Raw genomic sequence first — 25,319 nt, 5'->3', positions numbered from 1 at the left:
TTTCCAGTAACCTTTCTTTTGTGGTCCACAGATCAGGACAGTTGGTACTGTAAGTACAGTATTCTAATATCGCTAGTTCTTAGTAAATTGACAGCCTGCATTCTCATAAATACGCCCACTAAACAGCTGCTATGGCTATGAGTATACTATGGGTATATTCCTTTTAGCTGCAACCTGACCGGTAGCCGCAGAAGCCACTTTTACCACCAAATGTTATTGCGAGATTCTGTACAGCTAATGCAACGATCCATGCTAAGTGTGGGAAGCTGTGATGTCACCTACTGCCACAGCCATCATAATTAGCATGGCACTTGCATCAGCCCCATCCTCCTTGCCGTGTGTGCGACTAATCGCATGGAACTTAAGGTACACATCCACAGCACTCCCATTACACGCCCACCATGAAATTGTATTATTGACGGCCATTTCCCATCCTGGAACACCCAAATCCAGCAAAGATTCATCTCACCCGGAAAGGGATGAATATATACAAACATACGCAAAATTCACACCTGCGCTGTATGCTATAATTTACCATTTGTTTCCATATAGACTAATATTCCACTAACAATCAAGTAAACCTTACTCAATTTTTTATTACTCCTTTATGGGGGTGCAAGCAAAGACAAGTGAGGTTTTCCGACCACATAATCCATAGTATATTAACATACAGCAGAACCTTGTGGCTACTTACATAGCCCCTTTATGTACACTATTGTAATTTAGGTACTTGTTTCCTAGCACGGCCACACCGATTAAGATCGGGGTGGTCGTGCTGAAAAAAATCGGGTCGATCGCATCGCATGCGATTTGGTCGCATGCGATGCGATCGACGCGACCGACCGATTTTTGACCCGATTTTTTTCATTGAATCCAATGTAAATTGGGTCCCTGGGACCCAATTTTACATTGTATTCAATGAAAAAAATTCCCAACCCCCCCAAATTGAAGCGCGTAAACAGCAGCCCACGATAGACGCATACCCGAAGCGTGGCGAGCGCAGCGAGCCCGCGAGGGGCGGCGGTACGCGTCCTCCGACCTTTTCATGCCCTACTATCCACTAGGGCGTGGAGTGAGAATAGAATAGTGTGGCGAGCGCAGCGAGCCACCGAGCCCGAAGCGTGGCGAGCGCAGCGTGCCCCGCGAGGGGACGCGGATACCTTCACAGGTAAACGCGTCCCTTCGCGGGCTTCACAGGTGTCCGCGTCGCCACGGACACCTGTGAAGCCCGCAAGGGGACGCGTATAACTGTGAAGGTATCCGCGTCCCCTCGCGGGGCTCGCTGCGCTCGCCACGCTTCGGGCTCGGTGGCTCGCTGCGCTCGCCACACTATTCTATTCTCACTCCACGCCCTAGTGGATAGTAGGGCATGAAAAGGTCGGAGGACGCGTACCGCCGCCCCTCGCGGGCTCGCTGCGCTCGCCACGCTTCGGGTTGGCGTCTATCGTGGGGCGACGACGGGGACATCTATAATGTGAAATGGGTCATATGGACCCATTTCACATTTTTTGACATTTTTACACCATTTCAATGTTAAAAATTTTTTTAACATTGAATCCTATGCAAAAATCGGGGGCATCGCGTCGCATCGCGTCGGGACCAATGTTAATGGTCCCGACCGACGCGATGCCCCCGATATTTTACCTTTCCCGACAAGATTTCAATGTTAAAATATTTTTTAACATTGAAGTCTATGGAAATATCGGGGGCATCGCGTCGGTCGCGTCGGGACCAATGTTAATGGTCCCGACCGACGCGATGCCCCCGATATTTTATCCTAGCCGGCAAAATGGACCTGATTTCAAAAGAAATCGGGTCCATCGTGGGTAATCGTGTCCCTTAAGTAAGGGACACGATTACTCACGATTGTGGCCGTGCTAGGAAACAAGTACCGTAATTTATATTGAGAATTTGACATATTTGAGCAATTCAAGTATCAACTTGATTTTATCTCTATTTATTTACCATTGATTTTTCTAATGACTCTAATGTTCTTCCAACATAGGGCTTAATTCAGAATGGATCGCTATTTATAAAATTCGCAGTCTGGCCAATTATCAATTGACTGCATTCTTGCAGTGGGCATTCAGGGCTGCAATTTTCAAATAAATATCTGTACACAAAGCTGTTGCAGAGCAGTCACAGTTTGAGTGACAGGAAGCCAGCATTTAGGGGCGGAAACATGGCGCTTTCTAGGTGTGTTTGAAAACGCAGGCGGACCCAGACAACAGCGATGACCAATTCCAGCTTGTTTCTTTAGCAGATTAATGGAAGCCCTAGATTTAGTCAGATTTAAAAAAAACTGTTTGATGGTTCTGGGTTTGTGAATGGATCTACAAATTAATTGCAATGCATTTGCAATTTTGCTAGGGGTGTTTATTCTTCCTCTGGGTCCGGGTGGCAGTTTTTTGCAGATGCTTTTGCTTCCTGTCTGGGCGGCAATTTAGGCAACTGCTTTCGCTCTCATTAGCAATCTATGCTGAATTAGGCCCATAGTTCATTGAGGAAATTCAAAAAAATAAATAAAAATAAAACAACTATTTCAATCATAAGGCTTGGCACATCCTTCTGCCGATTCCTACAATATGCCAAACATTGCTTAAGTCTATCAGGTCTAGATACTACTATTTGCAAATTTACTGGTGTTCCTTTTATTGCATTGTAACAAATCATGAACTGACTCCCACTTTCAACGACCGGTAGGAGAATGCTCAGCTCATTACCTTGTCCTAAAGTAAAGCTGCTCAATTCATTCTCTGTTGTGCAATTTAACTCTAAAACTCATTGGCTGGCTGCTGAACTTACTGATAATAAGAATAGTATTGTGCAGTAACTGAAGGTACAGATTAAAGAGTGGTCTAGTATTTATACCATCATTACAGATTTTTTAAGATATTCTGAATGCATACATTAGTCGTGACTCTGATGAACAAGGCTCGGAATAGTAGGCCGAGTATTATGCATAAACCTTGCAGGGATCATGTCCCCACTCATGCATTAGAAACAATAACTGAATGGCCAAGCACATACATTGGCAATACATTAAGTTAGTTCCACTTGTAGAGAGGGACCCAAAATATTGATGGATTATATATATATATATATATATATATATATATTATATATATTGTAGTCCGGTCCGGCACTCACTCCAAGTGGGCAACTGCCCCGGTGCCTTTCTTTGGTGAAACAGATAATCGAAAGAAGAGACTGGCACTCCGGGGTCTTGCAAACAAAGTGTATTGAACAATGGTAAAGACCAACCAATGTTTCGGGGCTGCGCCCCTTTGTCAAGGTGTAGGTGAGAACGTTTCAAAATGACCGCCGTAAATAATCTTGGTCATCTTCCTCTTCTTCATCATCAAGATAAACAACGGCCACTTTCTTGTCTTCAGAGACAACATCACTCAGATGGACTATTCTTTGCAGCTGCACTGTTTTATTAAGCTCTGACATATCTGTAATGCTTTTCCCCTGGGACATGACATTATATGGGAGCTGAGAGACACCGGCAATTTCTTCTTCACCATATCCGCTTTCTGTCACCTCTGGGTCATCTGTTAATTCACTGTATGACTGACCGAATTCTGGCAGTCCTTCAAACTCTCTGGAAGTTACTACCGGTCCACTCTCCTGAACCCTTTCTTCTCCAGAATAATTTTTGGCAATTTTGGTGATATCCATTTGAAAGGTGAATGACTTTTCTGTTGGGCCCAGTTTAATATGCTTGATTGATCTTTCACTCTCACTGGAGTCTCCAGATGGAGAAGAAACAAAGAAATCTGATGATTCGTAAGATTCTGTACTCGGTCCTTCAAATGTTACTTTCTCAGATGTATATGCCTCTGGGGAACCAAGCTGGATATATCTTATGGATCGGTTTGTGTCTTCCAAAAGAGAGCTATCTTCTCCAATGATGGGCAGATTTGAAGAGACAGGTACTTCAAAAACTATTTGCTCCCTGCTTGGGCTCAATTTTATATGGTGGATAGATGTGTTGACATTGGACTGATCTTTTGACTCATCAAGATTACTGGTATCTGCCACTTGATGATGTTCAGAGACAAAACCCTGGTATTTTATTTGTTTCCCAACATGGATTTTCTGAGCAGAAAAGTTATATTCAATAGGTTTACTTTCATCCTCCACTGTGATACCTCTACCAATATCATGAGCCCTTGGAATGGATCCCTCCAATATAATTTCCTTGTTCAGAGTTTCACCTGAGTTAAGTGTAAAATGTGAAATGGTTTTACTTACACCTGTACTAAACTCGCGGCTCTGACTTGTATTTTCCTGATGGCTATCCTGTATTTTCTCAGTAGACAAGTTTGGCATAGCTTGTTTTGTGAGGTTTTCTTTGACCGCAATATCTCCTGTGATATTGGCCCCAATTCCCACTGTTTTAAAAATAGGACCTTGAAACACTATCTGTTCTGTTGGGTACTTTTCTGTTGGACTTATTTTTATATGTCTAATAGATATATTCTGATCTGATGTATCTTCTGTATTTTTCACTATGTCCAGTTTAAGTGTTTCAGAGATGGGACCTTCAAAGATAATTTTTTTCCTGGGAAGCATTTCCCTTGGCCCAAGCTTGATATGATGCTCAGATCTGCTTACTTCTGTTGGAGAAAGTTCACCAGATAAATCTTTATCAAGCATGGACTCCTCTTGTGAGATTTGTTCAGAGCCTCCAAGTTCAACATGTTTTATGAAGCTGGTCACATTTGTGGAGAGTTGCCCTAAGGATAGATCTTTTGTAGGACTGAAATGAACACTTGTAGTAGTTGGCGCTTTCTGACTTATTCTGTCAGTAGTGTAAAAGTCCTGTGCATTATTTGCCCCCAATGTTACAGTGACAGACTCTTTGCTTCCACCAGATTCTTTTGACTGGAATGATGTTAAATCTTCAGAAGGTTTTATATGATATTTATTTATGGTTGTCTCTTGACTTTTAAAGCCTTCAATTTTGTCTAAATCATCTATATTATCTATGTCCATGGTTTGTGATATATTGATTTCTGCCACAATAGTGACCTCACCACTTTCCCCAGTTTGACCAACCTTTTTAATATCCAGTGAGAAACTGCTGCTTTCTGTTTGCTCTTCTCCAGCCAACATTGCTAGTTCTTTGGCTAGGTCTTGTGGAAGGCTTCCTTGCAGGCACTCCAGTGCCCCTTTCAATTTTTCATTTGGATCTTTGACATCTTTTGCAAGGAAATCCATTATTGATGACTGGATTTCATGTGGAACTTGAATTTTTTTCTCAATCACAACAGTTTCAGTGAGTGAACCTTCTTTTTGTTCTTCATTGTCCAACCTCAGACTGCTGTCGTCTGAGGTCATATGACTGGCTGAGGTTGGTTCAGTGGCTGAAGCAAATTTAACAAGCTCACTCAGAGTCTTACGACCTTGGGAACCCTGCAAGAATTCATCTTGCCAGGAATACTTAACATGGGACTCTTCCTCTGTATGAATCTGTCCTCGTAAAGTGTCTTCTTCCTCTTCTTCTATGTATGGGCTATCTTCAGGAATAGACACAAAGTAACTTGTCTCATCATCAACATTTTCACCCTCTGTGACTTCTTCAACTTGAGTAGGACCTTGAGCAGATTGAATTTTATCATGCAGTTTCTCTGTTTTCATTGAAACATGTTCTTCTATATTGAAAGATCCCTCTACATTATAGCTATCTTCTGCTTCTTCTACGTGAAATGGAGTTGAAATTTCTCCTTTATCATATCCAAATGTCTCAAAAGTTTCCTCAACAATCTCAACATTGACAGACTTTCCTGGTGACCCTTTTAATCCAGTGTGGACAATATTTCCTATCCACTCTTCAGCTTCTGCTCCTGTTACATCTTCCAAAATAGTTTTCTTAATCCTTTTGCTATGATGTTCCTCATCCAAGCATTCAGCTGCTCCTGTACCACTCTTTTGGGATGATTGAGTGGTTGTCGTATTCCACAAATCTGTTAAGTCAGGTTCATCAAACAAATCTATCTCTTCTTCTGTTCTGGATTGGACAACAATCTCAGTTTTCACAGACCCATCTTTACACTGCCCCTTCTTTTCTGCATAGGTTACATTAAAATCATCCAGACCAGAAGGATGTCCTAATTGTCTAAGGATATCCGCAACCATAGCCTTTTTCTCAAAGTTCTTAGATGAAATGTCTACCTCCACAGATTCCTCAGAGTTACTGATTCCTTTGTTTTCAACATCTTTATGAGTTGTGTGCACTTCTTCAGTTCTTTGAAAAGTAGATTCTACATTCACATTTGTTTGTTTATCATTCCTTGCAAATGCACCTTGCTCTGACTTTTCCTCATTACCTTTCTTTGAACTAAGTTGAGTTTTGCTCACTTCAAGTTTTATTGGTATCTCCAGGACAACTGGTTCACCCTGCATTTTTTCTCCTAGCACAATTGTTCTAGATCCACTGCCTTGTTGTTTTGTTTCCACAGGCATCATAGAGGAGTGGCCTATATGTCTAAGAATATCATTGACCATTGTAATTTCTTCTCTGGGTTCTGACGAAGTTCTTGTTACATCCCCGGTTTTGCTGCTGTCAACATTTTTACCTGTTTTGAGCTCCTCTTCACTGCTGTGATAAGCAAATTCTTTATTGGCATATGTATGACTAACATTTCTTGCTGTTTTGTTTTCCATATTGCTTTTTTGTGAATTGTTTTCCTTTTTTCTTGTTTCAACCTGTATTGGTAATTCAAAGATAATTTGTTCAGCCTGTGGTTGTTCTTCAAGTACAACTGATTTCTTCACTTGGGTAGTCTCGTAGACCTCAACCTTTGATCCTGCTTCCACATTCATGTCACCTATTTTAACTTGCTCTACCTCTTCTATTCTTTTTTTGGCTTGTTCTCTTTTCTTTCTCTCTTTTTTGACAGGTAAGTCTTGTGCTTTAGGTTCTTGAATTGTCTCTTTCTGTACTGCTTCTGCTACACTTGCTGTATCTTCACTATATATTATACCTTGTGGGGTATATTTTTTATCTATCTTTGAAAATATATTTTCTACTTCTACAGACGCTGGAGTTGCTTTCCTCTCTTCGATTACTTTAGTTTCCAAAGCCGTTTGTGAACTTGATTCATGTTTTTTGTCTTCTGTGCCAATGTTCACCTGAACTTTTCTGGACTCTCTGGAGTGAGTTCTTGGACGAGCTACTGGCTTCAAATCTTTCATTTGCTCTGTTTTAGTTGTTTCACTAATGACTTTAGACTGAGTAGATGAATACGGTGTTACAATTGTCGGTTTTGCTGCGTGATATGTGGTCTGTGGGAGTTTGGTATTGGGTGATAGGTTATATCTGGAGGACATACTTGTTTCCCATCTTTTCTCCTGTATTGGGTTATGAACACGTGATGTATAAGAAGTACTTGTATTACCAACATTTGCATATTGCGATCTGATCTGTGTTGCCGGTACAGTCCGAGTAAGGAATCTGTCTGTGTTTGTGCTCTGTGTTTTCCTTCTTATTTCAAGTGGGTATTCAATATATTTTCCTCCTCTGTGAGAAAATCTCGTTGACTCATCAAAACTTGATGTCACATATTCTAGAAATAATATAAAAATGTAAATATTATATATACATACTGTATGAGAAAATGTCTTGTATTTAATATATGCATAAAACGGCAAAACATGGCTTTACGTGCAGACGTATGTAAAAATTTGGGCAACCCTGATTAAATTGAATTTTTTACTGAATCTCTAAATGAAGAGGTTAAACGGTCTCTGCAGGCAATGAGTCATAATGTGCTTCCACAAATAAAATATGAAGCTTTTTTTAGAAGTCTTCTCAGTCCACCAAGTTGTATATTACTCCTCAGTGGGGACATATGTATGCAAGAAGACCTAATCTACCTCTATGCTAGGAAAGACTCTTAGTTTTCTACCAGAAATGTTACGAAGCAGTGGTTTCTACCAAAGGATGTTTTTATTAATGCCTACTGTGATTGACCTTTTGCTTGTTCTATAGTCATTAGTTTATTATTATTTTTTAAATCTGTTAAATTAATTATTTAAGCTTCTATAGGGTGCCCAGGCAGAGGGGCTTTAGTGCATACGAAAATGCGGTAAAAACCCAATAACGAGTTTTTTCCGCATTTTCACTTTAGCGCATCCCGCTCTGTGTTTGAAAATTTACAATTAGGTGTTGGTTGGGTGGTAATTTATCTCCATCCAAAGCGTAATACATCTGCCCCCATTTGTACTATGACTATATCTCTATGTATCTATCATAGGGAAGCTGGTAGTGGATAATGTTCTACCAATTTCTCAAATAATACTCTGCTAATTATTACTATAAAATCTTATTGGGATGTGTTTATCTGTACCACTACTAATCACAATTATGAGCTATAAAGCAGGGGACATGTGATACATAACAAGGCTGACGAAAACAGGGAACTTTAAAAAGGATATAAAGCATAAATAAAATCTCAAGGCATGGGTGAAATAACCATCCCTTGAGATTTTATTTATAAACAGAATAAAGTACCTTATAAAATATGATAAGGACATGTTCTCTTATATACTCGTTGGATTAGATACACTAAAATCTCATTAATAATGGAGTTGGTCATTGTAAGCGCGCAGATTCCAACTACAGGTATCAAAATACAATCCTCCTCTTTACTGTTTAGAAGCTTTAGTAAATGTATCCCCTTGTGTATAAAGATGACATGCCCACAGAGCGATCCCTACCTGCAGGCCTGGTTCTCACTGATTGTTCCGTCCAGATCACTTTGCCCTTTTTGTTTTCTGCCTCCAGAAGAGCCCTGCCAGGAAGAGAAGGCATTGCACATTTTAAATCTTACTAAATCAGAAGAACATAGTACAGGTCATATCGGCCTTATCCATGTGCACTCGCGCAATGCACCCTTCGACCGGAGATGCCGCTGCAGAGAATCTTAAAGGCCGCCGTGGACGCCGGGGGACACTGTGGACGTCGGGGACCATCGAGGCACCACCAGGGGACCAGGTAAATATGAAAAAAATATATATTAAAAAATCCGAAAAAAATCCCTTATCCAAAATGCTCTTGGTCCCGAGCATTTTGAATAAAGAATGTATGACAATGTATAAGAAATACGAAGCTTGCTAACTAGTGACCAAAATTGTTTTAAAAAAAACAAAAACATAACATATTCTCTCTCTCTAGCTCATTCGAGGACTGTGAAACAGTTGAGCCCCATACACACTAGACATCTTTTGAAAAGATATCGCGCAGAAGGGCCCTTCTAAGCGATATTGTTTAAAAGATTGTCTAGTGAGTATGCTCAATATCATTAATAATGTGCACTCCTACGCATCATTAACAACCCCCCACCAACTGTGCATGCAGCTCAATCTAACACTCAGTCTAACACTATCAACTGCTCGCACTGCGAGGGACTCGGTGATGCCACTGAACTATATCATTTATTGTTCAGTGTGTACGCACAATATCGTACAGACGCACTTACCGTCACTACAATGAATGATATCGGTGGTAGAGTCCATCGACTAGTGCAGTGGTTCCCAAACTGTGCACCTAGGCTCCCTGGGGTGCCTCGGAGCACTTGCAAGGGTTCCTCAGGTTGGTGGTCCAGAACCAATTAAAATTATTTATGGCCAATGAAATAGGCAAAATCAGTGCTTGTGGCTTCCAATTATAAAATATGTGGGTAAACAGAAGTGAATCATGTTCCTCACCACATAACTGGACCTAAGGATAAGATTTAATCACAACTTATTTAATGTAATATTTTTTTCTGAAATTCTTAGTAACCAACTTTTGGCCTAGGGGTGCCGCGAAAAAAAAAAAAATTCTGATACTGTAGGGTGCTGTGATTCAAAAAGTTTGGGAACCACTGGCCTAGTGTGTTTTGGGCTTTAGCGCAACAGAGATCATAGATTGAGTTTTGTAACTTTCTATATTACTGTTCTTTTCTTCCTCCTATTCTAATTTATATAAACTACTGTGTGTAATGGAGCCAAGCGTTCCTTATCATGGATGAAGAGACGACATCATACCAAAAACTTAAGTGATTGGGCAGATGGCCTGGAATAGCTGGCTGCTGCTGTCTGTAGTCCGTGCAGCCATAGAGAGTTCTAAATATATTCACAAGTGGCGCGTCCCACATGTGGCAACAAAGCAACAGGAGCTCAGCATTAATCTCCAGCTCTCAGTAGTGAGAATGTAGTAGACTCAAAATAAAAGCAGACTCATATGTGACCCCACCCTACTGGGATACGGAAACTGACTCACTGCTTCTCGCTCTCTGGCGATAATTCATTTTCAGTATGTTAGGTGTGAATATAAATGTTATCCAACATGCCAACCGCACCCAGCAGGACAGTTATCCATGGTTTAGAAATGAGACCACGCAAAGATGACAGGTGCCTGCATTTGTATCAAGCAGTTATACCGATGATAGCGTCTGTGTGTATGTGTATATATATATATAATCTATATATATATATATATATATATATATATATATATAGATATAGATATATATATATATGCAGAATGACCATATAAAGCAGTAAGCAGACAAGGGATAGGCCTAGTAATCGCAGCACACAACAGAGCGGAGCCTTCTAGTATGATCCGTCCAGATAATGTAATCTAGCCAGTGATTCTCTGATAATAATAACGGCTGCCAAGTCCCACTGTTTTGCTCCACAGGAAACTGAAAGGAACACAAGCTATTAAAAAAATATTGTCCAAGGCTTATGCTTATGTCTGATGTGTTTCTGCCTTGTGACATCATGCATTTATTTTTTCTCTGTAATGTTTATTTTTAACATATGTTTCAAGAAGATGCAATATTCTGTATAGTATGATGCTACTAGACCCTCCTGCCATTGGTGTGACTCCCTTATTTGAATTTAGGAATGTTCTGCAGCCCTACCCCCTAAGCCACAACTGTAGAGGTGTAGCTAGAAATTGATGAGCCCCATAATAGCACCTGCACCAATGCAGGTGCTAAATTATTTTATGAATCATAGTAGCGCCCCTATTAATGTTAAGCACACAGTATTGCCCTAATTAATTTTGTGCTATACTGTAGTGCCACATTGTAGAGTAGAGGAGGGCTCAGTAACCGGAGTGCAGGGAGAATAGTTTCTTGCCTTGTGTTACGAACAGAAAGTAACAGGGATAGCACACACACAGTAGTTTCTGACAGCCTGTACGGACGGAGATCAGGCTGTCAGACAGTGTGTGAGGAGGCATACCTCCTGCTCCTGTATGCGCTGCTCAGAAGGGCAGGAGGGACAGACTGGAGCTTCAGCAGTACACAGGCACATCAGTGGGGATGCAGTGCGGGGAGAGTGCCTCTCCAGCCTGGCGCCTCCCTGCACTGCATCCTTCCCTGTTGCTGGCGGCCATGCAGGCTGCAGGTACAGAGCGGCCCAGGACCTATCCTCTGTCAGAGCAGCCGGGCCCAGGACTGTTGTCCCCACAGCACCCCCCTGATGGCGGCCCTGCACTGCATCCTTCCCTGGTGCTGGCGGCCATGCAGGCTGCAGGTACAGAGCGGCCCAGGACCTACCCTCTGTCAGAGCAGCCGGGCCCAGGACTGTTGTCCCCACAGCACCCCCCTGATGGCGGCCCTGGCGGAATTAGCATAAAGTAACAGACGCAGCTGCAGCAAATTATGTCAGGAAGGCCACTAATCAGAACCATGCCCTATAAGTAGTGATCCTGCCCCCTTGACAGACCCCACCCCATAAACAGACCCTGCCAGGGGCGGATTGGGAATTAAAAGCAGCCCGGGAAATAATTTTAAGCAGCCCTCGGGGAGGGGGGTACCTTTTGCGCGCCGGAGGTGCGCCCAAAATTTTTAGGGGGTGTGGCCTGCTGTTGTGGGTGTGGCCTATTTCAATGAGGTCACGCCCCATTTTCGCCGCTGTGGGGGCATGGTTAATAGCTCTCTCTGACAGGGGCGGATTGGCCCTGTCAGTGTTACATAGCCATGGTTACCCATTACCATCCTTGAGTATGAGAAACACTACTTCCTGGTTTGGGTCCCTGCCACAGACTGCACATGCTCAGTTTGCAAAAAGGTAGCCCACGGGTTACTATAGGATAATGCTGTCTAGAGATCGTATTATTCTATTGGACCAAAGTTCTGGAATACATTGCATTCTAGACTAGAGCTTGATGAATCTGATTGCATTCTCTATAGAAACCTTTGGGGGTGTGGTTGGGTGTCTCCTAAAAATGGCTTCTTTGGGGAATATCCTGCAATATTTGGTAAATACAGTAGGTCCGAAATCCTCTCAAAACTTCTACCACATCTCTGTCTGCATCTGATACTACATCTCCCACTAACACCTCTTTAGCTCAATATAAAAGCTGACAGTATAAAATTGTAAAATGTATTATATTACATCTTAAGGCCCATACACACTAGAAGATTTTCATTTCAAAAGACTTTGCCAAAATCTCTGAAAGATAAATCTGTCACCAAAGTAGTGCATACACACTGAGCCATTTTTGCCAAAGAGCGAGAGATTTTCAGGAGGTAAAAGACTTTGCTGAAAATCTTTCATACAAAAGGTTATTTACATAATGGGCGGGTTTGAATTCCAAGGGTGGGAGCAGGGGCCATTTTATTCAGTGCATTTCTGTTCACACGGCCTGATTCAGGACTGATTGCTGGGCTGCTTATAGTCAGAGCCCAGCAATCAGGTCCCGCCCTGTCTGGGTGAAAATCCCGCCCATGTGCATGGCTACAATTTAATTTGCAGCCATGCATTATTATTATTTACAGTTTCTTATATAGCGCAGCATATTCCGTTGCGCTTTACAATTGGAATGTAGGTAGAAACCTATTCACCTGCGCCAGCAACGTGTGCATCACCACCATAACATATTTTGCATTAATGGTCAGTGGCAGCGGTAGCGCAGGCCAGCAATGCATACGTTACCGCTGCCACTGCCCACCAATGTATAGTATGGTGGTAAAACATACCTTGCTGGTGCAGGTCAGCAATGTATGCATTATCGCTGCCACTGGCCATCAATGTACATTATGTTATGGCGGCAACACATACATTGCTGGCTCATATATATATATATATCTCTTATATATTTAGCCAGATCTGTCACTCAACCCCTGTGGAGAACGTTCCTGTGTAGAACAGTTTCACTTTCATGTGTCTGACGTTCCACCCCCTTGACATCACCTCCCCCCGCCAAGCCAGGGCTACAGCACACGCCCACCATCCACCATTACTCCACAGCCACCATTCACCATTACTCCTGCACATCCCTACCCTCTGCCAGGACCCCCGCGACCCCCCCTCCCGTGATTCGCGGGACCCCCGCGAACCCCCCCTCCCACGATTCGCGGGACCCCCGCGACCCCCCTCCCGCGATTCGCGGGACCCCCGCGACCACCCTGGTATCCGGACTATTGTTAGACAGCACTTACATCGACAGCCATTACATCGACACCATTAGTTCGACACCTCAATAGGTCGATATGGTTTTAGGTCGACATACCATTAGGTCGACATGTCATTAGGTCGACAGCTCATTAGGTCGACAGCTCATTAGGTCGACAGCTCATTAGGTCGACATGTTTTTAGGTCGACATGTTTTTAGGTCGACACTGCCATTAGGTCGACAGTGTCTATGTCGACAGTCAAAAGGTCGACATGGGTTTTTTCGCTGTTTATTGAGCCGACATGTGCCGACAGGCGGTATTTCATGCCCTACTATCCACCCTTCCGGCAATTCCACCCCCCAGCGGACCACCGCGGCCCCCGCTCCCGCATTTCACGTACCCCCGTGACAATGGGGGATCCTGTACCACCACAAGCAGGTACCGCCCCTAGGTGGGAAATCCGGCCCTGGCTGCCGCACTGCAGGTTTCCCCACTGCCCTCTGCACCAGCGCCACAACTTTTATCAATGTCTTGCCCACATACCACTATTATACAGCCTCCTGCTCTCATGCACGCTCACTCCCTCCCAGTGGGAGGAGACGCTCACCCACTGCCGGGAGCTGCATACTGTCCCCCACCCTCCTCCAGTTCTAGGGATGCCCATCGACCATCAATGATTTTCAAATAATCGATGGTTTATGGCCGATGTTGAATACTTTTGCCATCAATGTGGGAGGACACTGCCCTGCCTCCTGTTCTCCTGCCCCGTAACTTCCGCCAGTGGAGACCCGCTCACCCTGTGTTGCCCACATTCCCCTATCATGCTTTACCGCCCAGCCTCCTGCTCTCATGCACCCTAACTCCCACCCAGTCGGAGGAGACACTGACTCCTGTATTTCTGTGCTGCCACGCTGGACCCTCACCCACTGGCAGAAGCTGCACAGTGTCCACCACCCTCTTTAGTCCCCCGTATGCCCACACACCCCTATCACTACCCAGCTTCCTGCTCTCCTGAACCGTAACTTCCACCACTGGGTAATCGCTGACGCTGTGTTGCCCACATACCCCTATCATGCCTCATATCCCAGCCTCCTGCTCTCATGCACCCTAACTCCCACCCAGTAGGAGGAGACACTGACTCAGGGCCACCGTCCGGTACTCCTGTGCTGCCACGCTGGACCCTCACCCACTGCCAGAAGCTGCAATACAGGGCATCTTTCATACAATTCTAACCATATTTCTCACAATACAAATGTTCACAAATTAAGGGGCGTAGCCCCTTACGCCGGTGTGAAGAGCGCCCGTAGGGCGCGATGAATCACCTAGTATATATATATATAACAAAAGAATGATTGGCGGCACTCAGAGGTCTTTTCAAATGTATATTTGAGCAGAAAAGCTTGACGTTTCGGAGCTTGCGCTCCTTTTTCAAAAGCGTGTGGGTGAGACTCACCCACACGCTTATGAAAAAGGAGCGCAAGCTCCGAAACGTCAAGCTTTTCTGCTCAAATATACATTTGAAAAGACCTCTGAGTGCCGCCAATCATGCTTTTGTTGTTGTTTATGCAATGCGAAGGCACCGGGGCAGCTGCTAAGGGATCGGAGAGTGCCAGGCCGCAACCCCACAAGCTATATATATATATATATATATATATATATATATATGCAGGACAATAATAAGCAGCTCGAGCCGCTACCTAGTCTCTGAGTGCCGCTTATTGTCCTGCACATACATCGCTGAGGCTTCATCCCCTCTCATCGGAGGGCACCGGAGCAAGTAACAGTGGCTTTCATCATTTAAGACCTGAGTGCCGGTCTCCCGGATTTTATATATATACACACACATATATGCACACACAGTGGCGTAACTATAGCTCCGCAGCCCCCGCGGTGGCGGGGGGGCGCAGAGAAATTGGGGGCGCCGCCGGGGGGGCTGCGGGGCTATAGTTACCCGCGGTCTGCGTCTCGCCCGGCTCTCTGTCGGGACCTTCCTGACGTCACGGTCCCGGCCGGCTCATGCTGCAATGAAAACTGACAATTAGAAAATGGCTGCCCCCATACTGCAGACAGTTTTCTGTCTGCAGTATGGGGACAGCCATTTTCTAAGAGTCCGTTTTCATTGTAGCAGCAGGAGCCGGCCGGGACCGTGACGTCAGGAAGGTCCCGACAGAGAGCCGGGCGAGACGACGCAGACCGCAGGTAAGAACGGGGGGGCAGGTTAGGTGGGGGGTGCCGAATAAACGTGCGGCGGGGGGGCGCTGAATAGTTAGTTACGCCCCTGCACACACATATATATTATATACATACAGATAGCAGCGAGCCGGCACTCCACGCGGCTGTTGTAAAGGACCTGTGTGCCTTTGCAAGTCAAATATAACCAGCAGATATGGGGACTCAGATATATAAGTGCATATTAGAATTAAAACATGCTGAACAACAGTCTGGGGGTTCTTTTTGGTTATTTTAATGTACCCCATTCCAAAATTACTTGGGACTATGTTTTAGCCAGACATGCCCTGGTTCCAAAATTGTCCACTACCCTGTCGACTTGTTGTGTCGACCTTTCATTTTGCAAAATATGTTTGAAAGTGCTATGTTTAGCCACACACACACACTAATATATATATATATATATATATTTATTAGGTGTGTATATATATATATATATATATATATATATATAGTGTGTGTGTGTATATATATATATATATATTTATTAGGTGTATATGTATATATATATGTATATATATATATATTGTGTGCATTATACTTTTAACAATTAACACATTGGTGGCAGTGGGCGACTACTCACTTAAAAAAGTTTCCACCTGGGTTCCCTGCTGTTGCGGGGGGGTGAGCTGACCGGAGGGTTTGAACGTGCGGGAGTGGGCGGAGCAGCAAGCTGCAGGGAGGGTGGGCGTCGGGCGGAATAAGTGACCGAGCAGAAAAGGTCTGTCAGGTCAGTAAGGAGGGCGGCGCCGCGGCGGACGTACAGGCGGTGGCGCGGGTGTTCATGTGTGGGGGGGCCGCCGCGCTTCAGCCGGCATCCAGGGGTCGCAGACAGTGCAGCATTGCCAATAACAAATATGGCCGCAGCATGCGTGCATTCAATATATGCATATATGCGGCGGCCATATTTGTTTTGGGCAATGCTGCCGTTTATGACCAGGCTGGGCTGCGGCCGCTTCTAACACAGGTAAGCGGCCCAGCCAGAGTGAAATCTTGTCCGGCCCACCGGGAAACGGCCCGGTTTCACGGTGGGCCAATCCGCCTCTGGACCCTGCCCCCATTAGGGCTGCTTCCATCAATTTCCTGGGCTGCTTTTCCCATACCAATCTGCCGCATGTTTTTTTCTGTAATACCAGCTACATCTGCCCTTATGTGTTTATTATAGATTGGATGTAACACATTTCTGACACTAGCGCTTCTTTATCATTATTATTTTAGTTTATATACTGTATATATGATGGTGGCATAATCCCTCAATTAGGAGCAGCATACTGTTATATTTATTTCAGTACTAGCCCCAGGTTCCTTTCTTTGTATTATACATTACAGGTGTTGTAGTGAGTCCCAGTGGTGGATTTAATCTACTGTAGGGGGGTGTGGTATAGCAAGTCCACAATGTCTTGGTAGACCACAATAGGCCAAAATGCACAAGATCGACACTGGAAAAAAGTTGACATGGAAAAGGTTGATACATGAAATGAGTTTTTCAGGTTTTCATGTCAATATCGACATCTGAGCAAGTGGATCCCAAATTAGTATATTGTTTTCCACTTCCATGGTGCACTTTGGGCAAGTTTACCATTCCCAACTGGAGTTCACATGCATAATAAAGTATGAAAAAGTCCAAAAAATTGTGAAAAACAATTTTGATTATATTGACCCTATGCATGTTGACCATATGTTGTCGACCTATTGAATGTCAAACTAGACATAATCTGCCCTTCAAATCCACCACTCCCTGAGATCTAATGCTGGGTACACACAAGGACGACTAGGGCCCGATCCCCTCAATCTAGACCCAATTCCGACCAATTGGATGTAGATTGTGTGGTGATTGGGCCCTTTTCTGTCCTGGTGTGGACCGATACCGATCCGATGCGCGGTCCCGCGGGTCGGTCGGTCGTTATTCAGATCCTACCTGCTGCAGGTAGGATCTGAATAATGACCATACTGCCGGGTGCGGGTCGCTTCTAAACCGCTTGCTGCAAACACAATCTACTGTACGCTACTGTTGAGCCAGTGGCAACATGTATCCATAAAGTTATGTACATTCTATCAAATATTGGGACAGCAGAGAAAAAACGGGGACATCTAGGTGGTCTAATTTCAAATGTACTTTACCGATATGCGGCCACTTCCAGGCTGAGTCCCGTCTTCACTTGCATTAAGTCATGGTAATCCTTCAGACGCTCTGTGATGGTTACTGCAACGGTCTGTCTCTCACTCTCCAGCTCCTCTATTATGATCTGCAAGGACAAATAACAGTAGATTGATAGTCAGCTGATGATAAACACTTTACGGATGTGTGGTTATGCAGAGCTGATTTTGTGCAATGTGTCTGGAGAATTTGCTTTTTTTTATATGTGCTCGGGACCTGAAACATCTCATCTTTTTTATTTTTGTATTTTTTATAATTTCTTAGCAGGTCTGGTCTTTAGCAGCCATAGCAGGTAATGAGCAAACAGGGACCATTTATAGCAAACACATGTGACCACTGTGCAGGGCCGCCAAGAGAAATTCTCAGCCCCGGTACAACAACTTCCCAGGGCCCCCCTGGAGGGGGTGTGACCACAGCATTTTGGGGGCATGTTTTGCACATAGGAGGGCATATCTACAGTGGTTAAAGAGGACATTTAGAAGTGGGGGTATGGAAAAGTGAAGGCTGTAATCATGCGAGCGCCGCTCCCGTAAAGGGGGGTGGGCACTCAAAAGGGAGCATGTCCTTCAGTGTAGTGTACCACACCATATACCCTCTTATACACATCATGCAACTAAATGGTAGACCCCCTTATACTTGCGTAGAAAGGGGGGTTGAAACTGCGCTATATCTCAAAACATGCAACAGGTGTAAAAATATAGTTCAAATTTAATACGATAAAAGGAATTAAACATTAAAAAGACAATCAAGTAAATATGCTGATTATCAATAAACAGCTGGTAGTACCAAGAAAAAATTGTAAAAGTGCGGATCTTGCTGCCTGACGCGCACTGTGTGACAGGCGCAGGCTGCGCAGCTGGCAGTAACACTACACAGCAGATAGGATACTTAGCGGGGAGAGCGGCTCCCTGATTTTCAGGGTACTTGTTTCCTAGAACGGCGTCCACGATTTCCATTGTATGGGCTCCTAAAAATCTCATCGCATCCCTCTGGAATATTGCGGCATGCGATGCGATGTGGTTTTTAATTGTACAAGCACCCATGCCATGAGATGTGATGGGTGCTTACAATGAGATGTAACCCCCAGTATCCACGCCATCCTGAAGCGTGGCGAGCGGCGGCAGTACGCATCCTCCAACCTTTTCATACCCCCACTATCCATGTTGGTGGGGAGTTGATTTTAGATAGTGTGGCGAGCGCAGCGAGCCACCGAGCCCGAAGCGTGGCGAGGGGACGTGGAATACATGTGAAGTAATCCGTGTCCCCTCGCCACGCTTCGGGCTTGGTGACTCGCTGCGCTCGCCACACTATCTATAATCAACTCCAAGCCGACGTGGATAGTGGGGGTATGAAAAGGTCGCAGGATGCGTACCGCCGCCCCCCGCGGGGATCGCTGTGCTCGCCACGCTTCGTGAAGGCGTGGATACTGGGGGTTACATCTCATTGTAAGCACCTATCACATCTCATGGCATGGGTGCTTGTACAATTAAAAATCGCATCGCATCCCATTTGCTGGCATGCGATGCTATGCGATATTTAATTGTACAAGCATCACATCGCACGCATCGCAGACCACTAAATAAGGTACACGATGGCATGCGATGGGCACCGTGCTAGGAAACAAGTACCGACTTCAGTCACAGGGCCCTGCCGCATCGCCCGCGCACCCGCCACCGCTGGCCAAAAAAGAATTTAAAAAAAACTGTGTGTGTGTCCCCAGACCTGGGCCCCCCTGACAGGCCCTGGCCCGGGTAAATTGTACCTGCCCCCCCCCCCCTCTCAGCAGCACTGCCACTGTGATGTCATCTGCTGTCACTTCCCAAGCTACAGCTACACTAGGAACTGACTTGCAGTAATACAGATCTGCTTAGCTCTGCACTTCTGTATTCTTCATATACCTCAGTCCTGGCCTGGAAGATGCAAACCTCCTACTATTGCCCTTTGCAATGTTATCTTTTCCTCAGTTAGTTACAATGATCTCATCTTAGACACTGTTGCTCATCAAACATCAACAAAGTTTTCATTGAACCCCATGTAATAGATACACCTTTTTTCATTACAAGCAAGCAAACTTCTTGGATTACAAGCGATTGCACATCTACGTACCACCTAGAGATCATAGTAGTTCTTTTTGCTGGGCTTGACAACTTTTTAAAGAGCGTTTTTAAGGCTTCACTGCCACTTAAAGGTCCATACACACCGGGCGATTATGCCCAGCATGAATGGACAGCGATGACCGCTGTCATCGCTGGGGGAAAATCTGCTCAGTGCATACATACTGAGTGGCTTCCCCCCTGCCCGGCGCTGTTAGCAGGGGGGTGGATGGCTTTGCATAACGCAGCGCATCCCTCCTGTTGTCAAAGCCCTTTTCTCTTCACATTTCACTCACAGCTCTCCTATACTCAAACACTCAGTGACCATCTTCGTCCGCATACTCATCTCCATCATTGGCCACAAGCTTCTTATAGTACATTAATCGAGTCCTCACTACTTATATTTAAGCTGTAATGTGTATTGAACTGTGGCACTCTTTACCTGTACTCTATTTTTGTTATTTATTCAATGTAATGTTAAGTTTTGTCTCCCTGTACTGTTCCTTTGTATGGCGCTGTGAAACACTTGTGGCGCCTTATAAATAAAATAATAATAAACTGTTTCACCTGTGGTACTAGCGCCTATTGCCTCTTACATTTGGCTGTATAATCAGAGGTCTCTGGTTCCCTGTGTCAGAGCTGTAATGGTCCTTTGTCAGTGTGCCAGGATTAATTTGTAAAGTGACAACGTTTATGTTTATCTGTTGTCACTTTGTAGCCACGGTGATATTTTTAAAGTGTTCTATATTTTGCTATATGCTCATTGGTACTTGTTATATATCACTTTCATTACAGTCATCATTATCTGTTTGTTGTTATATTTGCTTTATTTTTCCACATGCTAACTGCATTTCATTACGTTTCTATACTAATTAGTTTGGCTTTGCTGCTAGAACTTACTGTAAGTAAGATTTTCCCAAACTCTGCCTTTATTGTCAAGGAACTAGTGCAAGAAGCAGAAAGTGGGGGATTTTGTCCATGTTTGGACAGATTTTTAAAACATCAATCATTTTTACAGCAAAACTAACCTGGTTATGCCGTGTAATAAGATTGGCCAAAACGGGTATTATTGGGAAATTTACAAAGAACTATTAAGTTAGTAGTGTTTATATGTCATCCTTAAATTCAGTTATGTGGTGAGGGACAGGATTTACTTCTGTTTGTCCACAGAGTTAATGAATGGAAGCTACAATCACTGGTTTGATTGACCATACAAATTTGATTTGTCCTGGTCCATGAATCCAGGGCACCCCTGCTGCAAGTGCCTCTGTGCATCCCAGTATGCCACTGTTATATGCCATGTTCTTTATAATGATTATCTGATGGAGAAACTAGAGAGAAATTATATGGCAGGGACAAAAGAGAGAACTAACAGAAAGGCAAGAGAGAAAACTTAAATGATGGAGAGGCTACAGAGAAGTAATCTGATAGAACCTATTTGAGGGAGAGGCTAGCTAGAACTTATCTGATGGATAGGAAATTTAGGACTTGTCTGAGAGAGGCTATTGAGATCGTATCTGATGGAGAGGCTAGAGAGAACTTATCTGATGGAGAGGCTAGAGAGAACGTTTCTGATGGAGAGGCTAGAGAGAATGTTTCTGATGGAGAGGCTAGAGAGAACATTTCTGATGGAGAGTCTAGAGAACGTTTCTGATGGAGAGGCTAGAGAGAACGTTTCTGATGGAATCTAGAGAGAACTTATCTGATGGAGAGGCTAGAGAGAACGTTTCTGATGGAGAGGCTACAGAGAACGTTTCTTATGGAGAGGCTAGAGAGAACATATCTGATGGAGAGGCTAGAGAGAACTTATCTGATGGAGAGGCTAGAGAGAACTTATCTGATGGAGAGGCTAGAGAAAACGTTTCTGATGGAGAGGCTAGAGAGAATGTTTCTGATGGAGAGGCTAGAGAGAACGTTTCTGATGGAATCTAGAGAGAACTTATCTGATGGAGAGGCTAGAGAGAACATTTCTGATGGAAAGGCTACAGAGAACGTTTCTTATGGAGAGGCTAGAGAGAACGTATCTGATGGAGAGGCTAGAGAGAACTTATTTGATGGAGAGGCTAGAGAGAACTTATCTGATGGATAGGCACTTTAGGACTTGTCTGAGAGAGGCTATTGAGATCTTATCTGATGGAGAGGCTAGAGAGAACATTTCTGATGGAGGCTAGAGAGAACTTATCTGATGGAGAGGCTAGAGAGAACGATTCTGATGTAGAGGCTAGAGAGAACGTACCTGATGGAGAGGCTAGAAAGAACGTACCTGATGGAGAGGCTAGAGAGAATGTATCTGATGGAGAGGCTAGAGAGAACTTATTTGATGGAGAGGCTAGAGAGAACTTATCTGACAGTGAGGCTGGAGAGTACTTATGTGACAAGGAGGCTAGAGAGTACTTATCTGACAGGGAGGCTAGAAAGAACTTATCTGATGGAGAGGCTAGAGAGAACATTTCTGATGGAGAGGATAGAGAGAATGTTTCTGATGTAGAGGCTAGAGAGAACTTATTTGATGGAGAGGCTAGAGAGAACTTATCTGACAGAGAGGCTGGAGAGTACTTATGTGACAGTGAGGCTAGAGAGTACTTATCTGACAAGAAGACTGGAGAGTACTAATCTGACAGGGAGCCTATAGAGAGCTTATCTGATGGAGAGGCTAGAGAGAACGTATCTGATGGAGAGGCTAGAGAGAACGTATCTGATGGAGAGGCTAGAAAGAACATCTCCAGATAAGATGGAGAGGCTAGAGAGAACATTTCTGATAGAGAGGCTAGAGAGAATGTATCTGATGGAGAGGCTAGAGAGAACTTATTTGATGGAGAGGCTTAAGAGAACAGCGAGGCTGGAGAGTACTTATATGACAGGGAGGCTAGAGAGTACTTATCTGACAGGGAGGCTAGAAAGAACTTACCTGATAAGGAGGCTAGAGAGAACTTATCTGACAGGAAGGCTGGAGAGTACTTATCTGACAGGGACGCTATAGAGATTATCTGATGGAGAGGGGAAGATAACTTATCTGATGGAGAGGCTAGAGAGAACTTGTTCAATGGAGAAAACATAGATAACGTATCCAATAGAGATGATAGTGAGAACTTAATTTAATATGGAGGATAAAGATAACTTATCTGATGTAGGGATATGTCAGTTGCAATCACGTCAAAAGGATGAAAGTTTCACAAATTTATATTTTCCTGACATATTTATTAATTTCACGTGGTTGATGTATTTATACAGCATAAATGCAATATACCTCAAAATACATAATTTAAATATTAAAATATTCCAAAATACGGAATAATCCGTTATCCAAAATTCTTCTGGTCCCGAGCATTTTGGATAAGGGATACTCAACCTGTATATTCTTTGATTTGTCAAAATAGTTCATGTACTGTATGTGTACATTTTTGCATTTTATTTTCCTGTTAAATACATATTCTGCACACCGGGATGCTAATTATACATATAAGCAGCTTTTGTGATTAAAATGATATATAGCATACCTATATTCTGTACGTAATTGTGATTTTATCTGCAGAAAAAATGTTCTGATACTGTATTTCCTAGCCAAACAGTGTAACATTATTTGTTATGTGCAGGCACAGTTTCAATTTTTTATTTAATTTAGTTTCCTATATAGCGCAATATATTCTGTTGTGCTTTACATTTGGAAACAACAGTGATTAAACTAGCTGGGTTGAAACAAACCGACATAGAGGTAGGAGGGCCCTGCTCGCAAGCTTACAATCTGAATATTATTGTATGTGACTGTATTTGTCGAACAAATATGCAATTTATTGGCCCGGTGTGTGTGAAAAGTGTATATAAGATTTATTTCCGATTCTGATCCGATACAGGGAAGCTGCATGTGATACCTCGGCGTAGTATACGAGATATTGATAATTGTTGCTTTTCCATCAATGCAGAGAACAATCCTGCACAGCCAAGGACTCCTGGTCCCTGGTATATCGCCAGCATTAACCACATTTACTAGCATCCCGACCAGCCCACCTACTACAGCAAATGACATTTTGCCCACACTGGCAGTCTTTCTTCCCTAAAAGCCTTCTCCAATCTGTCCTCTCTCAGCTATCTCTGTGTCTCCTTTCTTCCATTCCTTACATTATGTCTCCCAGCCTTGTACCTTGTGTGGACCTTTCTTTTTTATACCTCCCCTTATTTTGATTTCATATTCACTTCTGACTACAGAAACACTAAAGTGGCATGTTTAGAAGTTTTTGGGGACTTACTTTCTTGTCTCTATTTTTTTAAGCAGATTTTTCTGCCCTGCATTGACACGGGGTTTTCCCCAGCAGCTCACAGACACATGATAGATTTTATGTGTTAATTTCACATCTATCGTAAGATCTGCAACTCCCAGCATACTGTTCGTTAGTAGCATCTTCAGTGTCCAGCACATAAGGTCTGAGGATCCACCTCACAACCTGTGGGCCTGCGCATTGGACCACAACACCTCACCATGACCTTTATTCAGATCTGATCGCAGTACAAATGGGCATTCACCATGTTCACTGTAGGTGGGGCAGATGTAACATGTGCAGAGAGAGTTAGATTTGTGTGAGTTATTTTGTTTCTGCGCAGGGTAAATACTGGATTCAGTACTGAATCCCGGTGGTCGGGATCCCGGCGTTCAGAATCCCGACGCCGGAATCCCGACAGCCGAAATGCCGACAAGGGGGGGACGTGGATCGGCTCCCCTTGCGGGCTCGCTGCGCTAGCCACGCAGCGGGCCCGGTGCCTCGCTACGCTCAGCACGCTAATTTATTCTCCCTCCAGGGGTGTAGTGGACACCCACGGAGGGAGAATGTGTCGGGATTTCGGCGGTCGGGATTCTGAACGCCGGGATCCCGATTTTAACAGCATCCCTAAATACTGGCTGCTTTATTTTTACACTGCAATTTAGATTTCAGTTTCAACACACCACACCAAATTGAACTCTATCTGCACATTTTACATCTGCCCCACCTGCAGCGCACATGGGTTTGTCCATTTTCCAAACAGATCTGAATAAGGGCCCATGTGCACTCAGGACACACACAGGGCATTGCACAACCTGTGTTCAGCCCTTAAATCATTCTAATATATGGCCAGCTTTAGCTGTGCCTGGTTATGCTTGCCGCCCTTACAAGTCATGTTAAAAGCCATTGTGCTATTAAAGGGCCCCACACTTGTGAGATTTTGTCAGATTTGACCCAATTCAGGTGGATTGGGTCAATTTATCTGACTGAATCTGATGTGCCTGATGTGTAGGACCCACTGCACAATCCCATGCCATTGGGTATAACCAAGAGATTACAAGAGATTGATCCTCCTGCAATAAATAAATCTTGAGTCAATCAGGTCCAACTTGTTGGACAATAAGTTGGACATGTGTAAGGGGGCCTTAATATGTACAATGGAATACATTACTTTAAT

The 25,319-nt window shown here is 43.9% G+C and overlaps 1 protein-coding gene across 1 annotated transcript in view; it reads right to left on the bottom strand.

The window, feature by feature from the left end:
• Positions 1–1,750: 1,750 nt before the first annotated feature.
• The window catches only part of SYNM (synemin), a 41,120-nt gene continuing 17,551 nt past the window's right edge, over positions 1,751–25,319 (bottom strand). The window contains exons 2-4 of the mRNA XM_083184255.1: positions 17,760–17,884; positions 8,731–8,804; positions 1,751–7,577 (exon numbers count right to left, since the gene is read on the bottom strand). Of these exons, the coding sequence (XP_083040381.1) occupies positions 3,313–7,577; positions 8,731–8,804; positions 17,760–17,884 (4,464 nt within the window). The 3' untranslated portion in view covers positions 1,751–3,312. The remainder of the gene's footprint in view (positions 7,578–8,730; positions 8,805–17,759; positions 17,885–25,319) is intronic.

Source organism: Crinia signifera, chromosome 4, assembly GCF_055691185.1.
Source record: "Crinia signifera chromosome 4, ASM5569118v1, whole genome shotgun sequence".
Classification (NCBI taxonomy): domain Eukaryota; kingdom Metazoa; phylum Chordata; class Amphibia; order Anura; family Myobatrachidae; genus Crinia; species Crinia signifera.
This window is presented reverse-complemented; position numbering and strand designations above follow the sequence as displayed.